The 9815-nt window shown below is 44.5% G+C and overlaps 1 protein-coding gene across 4 annotated transcripts in view; it reads left to right on the top strand.

Moving 5' to 3' along the window:
• TSPOAP1 (TSPO associated protein 1) overlaps positions 1-3500 on the top strand; it is a 50264-nt gene extending 46764 nt beyond the window's left edge. For 3 of the 4 annotated variants that reach the window (XM_080983989.1, XM_080983991.1, XM_080983992.1), the window contains 2 exons: positions 972-1045; positions 1594-3500. In XM_080983989.1, coding sequence (XP_080840115.1) covers positions 972-998 — 27 coding nt within the window. In that variant the 3' untranslated portion in view covers positions 999-1045; positions 1594-3500. The remainder of the gene's footprint in view (positions 1-971; positions 1046-1593) is intronic. The other variant, XM_080983990.1, reaches the window with a different exon arrangement.
• Positions 3501-9815: the final 6315 nt, after the last annotated feature.

Consider the following 9815-nt stretch of genomic DNA (forward strand, 5'->3'; position numbering starts at 1 on the left):
CTGCCTAGAGCAGAGCTTTCCAAACTTTTCATGTTGGTGACAATTTGTAGACATGCGTCATTTCACGACACAGTAATTCAGTGTTACTAGGGTTGTCTTGCTTCCAAAAGTAAAAACCAGGACACCAGCTGACCCACTAGGATCAGCTGCCTGTGGGAGTTCCCAATGGGAATTTTGCCTGGCTTTGAATATTCCCAATGGGGAACTCCCAAGGGCAGCCGACATGGCTCAGTCTAAGTGTCAATCGGCTGATTGGTGCTGGGAGAAAGTCCCTTTGAAGCCGTCATGATGTCAAAAGACTGGCAGATGGCCAACCCTGCCCACTTACCGTATTTTTTGCACCATAACACTCACTTTTTTCCTCCTAGAAAGTAAGGGGAAATGTCTGTGCGTGTTATGGAGGGAATGCCTACGGGTGGCATGCCTACGGATTTTCCTCCTCTAAAAACTACGTGCGTGTTATGGTCGGGTGCGTGTTATAGAGCGAAAAATACGGTACCAAAATTGTCCCTTTGGGCAGAGAGAGGTAAGGATCCAAGCCAAAGGCTGGATCTAGTGTTCCACACTTGATACAAATGCACACCCACATAGCCGTTAAGACAACATTGCAGTTCACACCCTGAACCACTGGCACCAACTATAGGACAATTATATTTTTCTAGTGAATCTGTAGCGAAATGAACTGCTTTTTCAATCAGTGGAGAACGGGCAGTGAGCAGGTCTTTATTTTTATCTCTATAATGTTGGACAGCATATTGTCACCTTCACAGAATCATAGAATCACAGAATTGTAGAATTGTAGAATTGAAGGGACGCCCCCCAGAGTCATCTAGTCCAACCCCCTGCAATGTAGGAGTCACAGCTAAAGAATCCCTGACATTGTTTTATTTTGACCCCACTTTCCCATTTGTTGTAAACTAATTCTTTATTTGCCTGGCTTTGCACGTCCAACGGTTGGTTGCGTCCCTCAGAGAATGAGAAAGCGGAGAGTCCAGTGACACACGCCAGGCAGGCAGAGGGAGACAGAACGACGGAGAGAAACCATGTAAGCAGCCTTTTCAGAAAATTCACAAGAGCAGCATTTCGTGCTTAGGTGTCACATGCAACAGCTGGCAGCCACCAGCCATCATGGGCCGTTTCAGCAAATACCTTCAGTTAGCAAAACAGAAAGTCAAAATCACTTCCTCTTAATGCCAAACTTGGGCAGTGGGTGCAGACAGAAATAGAGGGGAAATGGGTCTATTGGGAAACAAGAGGGCAGGAATCAACATGCTCTTCAGGGAATTCCAAGGTTTACAGAAGTCCATGTGTGTTGGTGGAAGCGAAACAAAAGAACTGCCAGGCAGCTGAATCCCAGTGAGGACTGAGCATGCTCAGTGAGCATGGAATGTTGAGTGTCAGTTGGAAAAGAAAACAAGAAAACTGGGAGAAGGGATGGAATAGGGAGAAGGGATGGAATAAATCAAAGGGGGGCAGCTGTCTGGAACCCTGAAAAAGGACCAAAGCAGTGAGGGCCTATTTGTGTATCCCTACAGATAATATCATCTGCCTTTTCTTTTTCTTTGCTACCATCTTCCCTTCCTTTTCTTTCAGCAGTGGCATTCACCAGATTATGAGGCACAGCCTTCTGTCTTGGAGTAGCAGCTAGATAGCTCCACTGCATCACGCCATCTCAGTCAGATGAGAGCCTTTGACCCATGGGCCTCTCGTGCTTCGGACGTATCAGCTTGGAAGAAGGAGAAGATAAGCTTCTGTGAGTCTGAGCAAGGCTGGCGATGACGCAGAGCTGAGACGCTGCAGTGCAAGATGAATTCTGCTTACCAGAAACTTAAGCCTTGCTGGCATTTTACTTCCAGGAACTGAGGATGTGCTGGTCGCTCTGTGAACCACTCTAGAAAGGGACTCCAACAGGAACATTTGCCATTTTAGTTTACCTTTTCTCCAGTGTGTGGTTTTGGCCGTGATGTTGTCCGATGGATGTTTCCCATCTCCATTATCTGAGAAAACGTTCCCCTTGGTTAGGAACCGAAGCTCCTTTCCCTAGGCCTGCATGGGGTGGGGTGGGGACTCTCCTCCATTCCACCAGTCCAGGATTTTCCTTGAGGCCTCCCACTGGTCTGTTGGGGATAGATTTTTACAGCAGGGGTATCTGAGAAAAAGACGGACCGTGATCCCACCAGGGTGTATGTGTGTCACGTTTTCTGAAAGCTGGAATAGATTTTACTTGGGATTCCCACCCACTGGCTATTCATGCAGATTCACACTACAGGCCTCGTGCAATTTATAATCCAGATCATGGAAGATTCTAAATTGCTAGCAATTGTGGCAGAGTTTTCCCTCTCACACTAGGATCATCATTTGAGAATTTAATGCCCAGATAGGGGCATCTGGTCATCCAGATGTGGTCCCCCACCATGGCCAATGATCTGGGATGATGGAGGAGACAGTGACTTGCCATGCTGGTTGTGCTCTGCCTTCTTGGTCAGAGGCAGTAATGCTTCTGAAAACCAGTTTTCTGGAAATCGCAGAAAGGGAGGATGCTCAGGTCCTGCTTGCGGTCTTCCCAGAAGAGGCATCTTGCTGGCCACTGGGAGAACACAATGCTGGAGTAGATGCCTTCAGGGCACTTCTGAACTCCCTCTGAATGAGGCAGCAATGGCCACCAACAGTTGCTGGAAACCACAGGAGGAAAGAGTTGCTCTTGTGCTTGGGTTCTGCTTGCAGGTTTCCCATCCCACAGGCACCTCGTTGGCCACCGGACTAGACGGGCCTTTGGTTTCATCCAGCAGGCTCATCATATGTTCTTATGACTCCATCAACATTTGAACAACCCAGAACCTCTGGGTAATTTTGGTCACAGTGACTTAGCAGTCTGGGAGCCCTCGTCTCCTCAGAATCTTTTCACATTCTTGCACTGGATCAGATCCTGAGGACCATTATAGTTCTCTTTGCCACTGGGCAGGATGTTTTAAGACAGCTGGCTGAATAAGGTCCTCCCCCCTGCTCTGGAGGATTCTCACTTCATATCTTTTTACAGTCCTTTAAATTCCTCAAGTGTTTCCCTCAATTCAACACCCCAAATATCAGGATTTTACATTCTGCAAAATTCAGCAACAACTTCACAGCTCTCTTTTCTTAATAGCTTTGTTTCCTACCTCACCAAACCTACCAGAACATGCAGGTGACATTTAGCAGGACCCATTCCATAGATTTCTGGCTGCGTGATAAGGACAGCCTTGCCGGGTGAGACCAAAGGCCTGCCTCCATGGGCTCTATCCTGTTTCCCATATGTTTCCAGGAAGCTCACAAGCAGAGCAGGGGAAAAACCTTTAAAGTATTTTCAGAACCAAGTGTTTTGATAAAATCCAGCGCTTTTCACACATATCCGGGGTGAAGAAATCTCCCAAGCGGGTTGGTTGAGTGTGGGACTATAAAATAGGCCCAAAATTTCTCCTTAAATGAAATTTCTTGTTCTGTAGAAACTCTGGAGAAATTTCTTTTTTTAAAAAAAAGAAAGAAGCAAGAAGGAGCTTTGATAAAGACATGGACATGTGAGTTCTTGTGGTGGTGGAGAGAGGCAGTCTGGCCCTCATCCCTACATCCCACTGTGCCAAACAAATATGGCAGCCCCAAAGGGTCATGTGACCCTCTCCTCAGGTCTGCCTTATGTGAGCTGTCAAGCACTTCTGGCTGGGGAGGCGGCGCAGTGCCAGCAGGTACACCCAGCCTGAGGAGTGTGTCTCTTGTGTTGAGAAGCCTGTATTCCAGGCCAAGGGGTGTTTCAAAACTATAGACTAATGGTGTGACTCTCATTCTTGCAACTGATGTTCCTCTGCATGCATTTTGGGAGGGGAAACTCATGCTCATCCTGTTCACTCTGGGTCATTGAGTGGAGGGTGTCGGGGTTTGGATAAACTATGTTTTTATTTAAAAGAAAACTAATTTATTACATTAAAGTCTATTTTCACAAAAAAAGGAGACTGTTGCCATTAGATGTTTACTTCTTTCTATGGAGGGGTTTGCGGTGACTTAGTATGAAGCTGTGGAATAGGCAAATTCCATGCTAGGGATCATTAGGAAAGGAATTGAAGGGGAAACTGCTAATGTCATAATGTCATTATGGTGATACCTCACTTGGAATACTGTGTACAGTTCTGGTCGCCTCACCTCAAAAAGGATATTGCAGAGTTGGAAAAGGCTCAGAAAGGAGCAACCCAAATGATCAAAGGAATAGAACAACTCCCCTATGAGGAATGGTTGCAGCGTCTGGGACTTTTAGAGTATCTGGGGCATTTAGAGAAAAGGCAAGAAGAAGAAGAGAAGAAGAGTTTGGATTTGATATCCCGCTTTATCACTACCTGAAGGAGTCTCAAAGAGGCTAACATTCTCCTTTCCCTTCCTCGCCCACAACAAACACTCTCTGAGGGGAGTGGGGCTGAGAGACTTCAGAGAAGCGTGACTAGCCCAAGGTCACCCAGCAGATGCATGTGGAGGAGCGGAGATGCGAACCCGGTTCACCAGATTACGAGTCTACCGCTCTTAACCACTACACCACACTACAAGAGATAGGTGACACAATAGAAGCTTATAAAATGATGCCTGGCATGGAGAAAGTGGGTAAAGAAAAGTTTTCCTTCCTTTTCTCAAAACGCCAGCACTGATAAACATCCAATGAAGTTGAATGTTGGAAGATTCAGGGCAGATAACAGGAAGGACTTTTTCATGCAGCATAAACTGTGGAACTCCCTCCCACAGGAGGCAATGATGGCCTCCCACTTGGATGGCTTTCAGAAAGGATTCGACAAATTCATGGAGGAAAGGGCTATCCTTGGCTACTGGCCATGATGGCTCTTCACAGCTGGAGGCAGCAATGCTTCCGAATACCAGTTGCTGGAAACCATAGGAGCTTAGAGGGTTCTTGTGCTTGAATTTTCTTTGCAGGTTCCCCACAAGCATCTGGTTGGCCACTGTGGGACCAGGATGCTGGACTAGACGGACCCTTGGCCTGATTGAGCAGGCTGTTCTCATGAGATGTTTTTGGGGATCGCTTCCCTCTCCACACCTTTTTATTCCAGAACATCTGCCCCTCCCAGCTCACTTCCTACTCATTTGCAAGACTGGTGGGGAAGGCTGTGTCAAGAGAGAGGAGGCCCACAAAACCGTCTGTGAGTTGGCAACAGAAAAGCTAGAAATTCCCCTATAGCTGCTGATTCCACCCACCCAGGCAGAAATTCAGCAAGTTCAGAAATGCCAATGATTTAAAAATAATTTATTGCTGTTCGAAACACTTCCCCATTCATTAGGCTGATGGCACTCTTAATATGGCTAGGGGGGGTGTGGAGGCAAAGCAGATCAACAACACTGCGAGGTCAGACACATTTATCATGGTTCAAACTCCGGAGATGGAGACTGAGGGGAAGTTGCCTTGCATAACTTCTAACTGTAGCTGAAATTTCTCAAGAGGCCCAATCAACCGTTGCTTTGCAGGGAACTGAAAATTAAATGTTGCAATTGCTTTGAATCAATTGCATTTGCTCTGTCAGGCTCATTATCCAATGGGACTGTTATGGTCTTCTCTGAACACCACCAACATCTCACAAGGGTTTCGGGAAGAGATCACTTCCAGTTTTGCAGCATGGGCTGGACCAGGGGCTTCCCACCTACAAAGGAAATGCCCTTGGAATGGGATGCCCTTGCATTTGAAGGTCAACACTCCATCTCTGAAACTGCTCTGTGTTCAGATCAGCAGCGGCGAACCCCCCCACTCACCTGACTTTTTTGGTCAAGCCATGCGAATATGATGCCAGGCGTGGAACGTGTGAAGCTTTGGCTAGGCCCAAAGGAGGTAGGGTGGCAATTCCCAACAATCATCTAATTGGTGGGGTTGGCAAAGCACAGTCCCTTTGCCCACATGGTTTCACTGATTGATTGATTGATTGATTGATTGATTGATTGATTGGATCTATATTGCACCATCCTCTCCAAGAAGTTCAAAGTGGCGTGCATGTTTCTCACCTCTCCTCATTTAATCCCCACAACAACCTTGTGAGGTAGGCCAGGTTGAGACGCAGTGGCTTGTCCAAGGGTATTGCAGTGAGCTTCATAGCTGAGTGGGGACTTGAACCCTGGTCTCCCAGGTCCAAGTGCAACACTCCAACCACTGTGCCACACTGGCTATCCAAACTGCGTGGGCCACCTGACATCATTGTGATGCCTGGTGTTCAGCTGCTTGGCCTCATCCACCTGACCCACTTGGCCAGCAACTCATCCAGGTATCCACTCCAATATTAGACTCTTAGGTTAGTGTCATTGCCACCAGCACCAGAAGTCAAGGGGGCTGATGGCTAGAATGGTGCCATGATTTGGAAGAGCAAAGAATGTGTTCCATTGGTGCGCAATGGAAACAAAGATGTTGAGGCTGAAGATCTGTGCTGTGAACTTATAGCAATAGCTGAAAGACTTCCAAAGACCATGCCACTACAAGGAGCACTTCATATTACGTATTATTATTATTATTATTATTATTATTATTTATTACATATCTTCATATTACAGCAAGAACTCCTGGATAATCTGCCTAATGTTTCTATTGCTCTAAGGATCCTTCTCACACTTCCAGTGCCAGTGGCAAGTGGTGAAAGACATTTCTCAGAGCCCAAATGTGCAAAACCTTACATACGCTCAGCAATGTTGCTAAAGAGACTAGTTGGCTTGGCAACTATATCCACTGAACATGTCCAAACATCAGCACCTGACCTGAAGGAATTGGTGACGAAATTTGCAAAGGAATGGGCACCGAATCTTTTAAGGGACTTAAATTTTTTACATCACAATTCACAAGTTATTCAATGCAATTTCCGCACTGAAACATGTTATTTTGTATTTGAGAAAGATAATCAAATATTGTTGCATTACTTATTCTTGCAATTTAAAATAAATTCAGCAACTTCGACTTGAATGCTTTTTCAATTTTTCTATGATATTTGTTTTAGAAAATTGAAGTCAGCAGTTATTTTGGAGGAGTGCGAGTCTTGCCTAGGATGCAAAATTGCCTGGTACTGGCCCTGCATGCACAGCCGTACAAAGTAAGAAACAGCATTATCTAGTTATAAATCTCAGTACATGATAATATATTATGTTGTTTTGCTTGCCTTTTTAAAAGAATGAACTCAGACTGATGATGGAATGAGACATGGTGAGAGAAGGAGAAGGAGCTAAAAGACAGTGTTGCCATCTGAATAGAAAACACAACTTAGCCTGCTCTTGCGCTTTCAATGTGTAACAAAAACAAAACCCCTGTGTTGCAGTACAGAATAATCTGCTCAAATACAGCTGCAACATGTGGCTAATAAGTATGATAAATGAATTAGTAGTTAGAATATAATCCAAAATTTAACAATCATAAACTTCATTATGCTGGGAGTGTGCTCTGGTGACTAACCAGAACTGCATGTGCTATAATTGGATCCAGCCCAAATGACTTGATTATTGCAATTAATTAAATAAATTTAATTTTTAATTAATTAAAACAACATGTCTATTGCTTTAAATTAATTAAAGCAATACATTGTTTTGGAGCAGAATCTTGCAGCAGAAATTCATGTGGCAACTCTAGCACTATGAAATAGCAATGGAAAGGTGCCAATTGAGGCTTGTGACAATTCCCTGTATTACGCGAACATCCGTGCAATAGAATATGCTGCAAAGGTGGGGATATGGCCTGGGGGAAATGGCTGCTGAGATTCCTAGCTCCATTCCTGGATAGAGCTTTAATCCTCCCAAAATGTATTATTACAGTCATACCTCGGGTTGAAGTAGCTTCAGGTTGAGCGTTTTCGGGTTTACTCTGCAGCGACCCAGACGTAACAGAACATGTTACTTCCAGATTTCGCCCTTCTCTCATGCGCAGACGCTCCAAATGATGTTATGCGCATGCATGGAAACGGTGAATCACCAGGATAACCCTTCAGGAGAGTTTGTATTAAAGAAAAAAATTTGTAAAATAATCATAACTAAGATCAGCCACAGGTACTCGAATAGACGATTTTTGATCTTACAGAAATGTACAAGGTTACTTACTGGCTCTCAACAATCTACGTATAAGGAACTGGAATGTAAGAGGGGGAATTAAAAGGCCTGGAGGTGAATTCATAGAATTATAGACTTGGAAGGGACCATGAGGGTCATCTAGTCCAACCCCCTGCAATGCAGGAATCTTTAGCCCAATGTGGGGCTCAAACCCACAACCCTGAGATTGAGATTCTCATGCTCTACTGACTGAGCTTTCCTGTTGGTTTCAACTGTGGTTAATTTATTGCATATAAAATAGTGTTTCAGATTTGGTGGGAAAGGTTCTTAGTTGATGGCTAACAGAATATGTAAACAGGAAAATACATCTAGAACAGCGGTTCCCAAATGTTTTCAAGCCACCATCCCTTGGTTTCTTAAATTCATCCCCCGTGCCTTCTACCCTTGCCAACAAAAAGCATTGTTCAGAAGAGCACTTTGCACAACCCTCTAAGGAAGATAACAACACAATTATAATTCCTTAAACTTTGACTTCAGCTCAATGTCATTTTGTAACTCAATCAGTTCTTCCTTCACCACCTTCACTTCCGCAGTATCTGGAAATTGAATTATTTCATTATATGATCGTGAATTTTCACAAATCCGAAGCAATGTTTTTTAACATACCCCTGAAGGTTCAAAATGATTTTCCTCGATTTCTCCTGGCTGGAAAGAGTTGTTGTTACTTGGGAACTCTGCTATTATTTTAAATTGACACGGGTTGCATAAGGTAGGGGCACATGCAGGTGCACGAAACATTTCTCTTCATTTTGATGCATGCCACATTATTATGTATAATACTTAAAGAAATTCCTTGACCCTCCTGCAGGGGTAGGCACCTAAGGCCCGGGGACCGAATGCGGCCCAATCGCCTTCTCAATCTGGCCCGTGGACGGTCCAGGAATCAGCGTGTTTTTACATGAGTAGAATGTGTCCTTTTATTTAAAATGCATCTCTGGGTTATTTGTGGGGCCTGCCTGGTGTTTTTACATGAGTAGAATGTGTGCTTTTATTTTAAATGCGTCTCTGTGGGGCATAGGAATTCGTTCATATTTTTTTTCCCAAATACAGTCTGGCCCACCACATGGTCTGAGGGACGGTGGACCGGCCCACGGCTGAAAAAGGTTGCTGACCCCTGACTTAGACCCTTCGATCCTTTTCACGTGTACTACTGGCAATTCAGGTGTCCCCCATCTTATATTTGAGAACCTACAGTACTTCGCCTCTGTCTTCACCCAAAAGGAAAGCAGTGTCCAACCTGGTGATTACAGAATAAATGATGCAAGGAGGAAACTGCAGCCCAACACAGGAAAAGTGGTGGCAAGGGAACAACTAGCTACTTTAAGTGAATTCAGAACTCCAGAGCCTGATGAGCTGCACCCAAGCGTAGCGAAGGATACTAAAGGAGCTTGCGGGTGTAATCTTAGAGTCTCTGAGGTCCAGCTCCAAGGACCTTCCGGCAGGTCCCTCACTGCGAGGCTACAGGGAACAATACAGAGGGCCTTCTCGGTAGTGACGCCTGCCCTGTGGAACGCCTTCCCATCAGATGTCAAGGAAATAAACAACTATCTGACTTTTAGAAGACATCTGAAGGAAACCTTGTATCAGGAAATTTTTAATGTCTACTGTTTTGCAGTTTTTTATGTGCTGTAAGCTGTCCAGAGTTGCAGGGTATAAATAATTATTTATTTATTTATTTATTATTATTATTATTATTATTATTATTATTATTATTTCTATAATCTTTA

The sequence above is a fragment of the Podarcis pityusensis genome, assembly GCF_964106645.2.
Source record: "Podarcis pityusensis genome assembly, chromosome: 15".
In the NCBI taxonomy this organism is placed as follows: Eukaryota; Metazoa; Chordata; class Lepidosauria; order Squamata; family Lacertidae; genus Podarcis; species Podarcis pityusensis.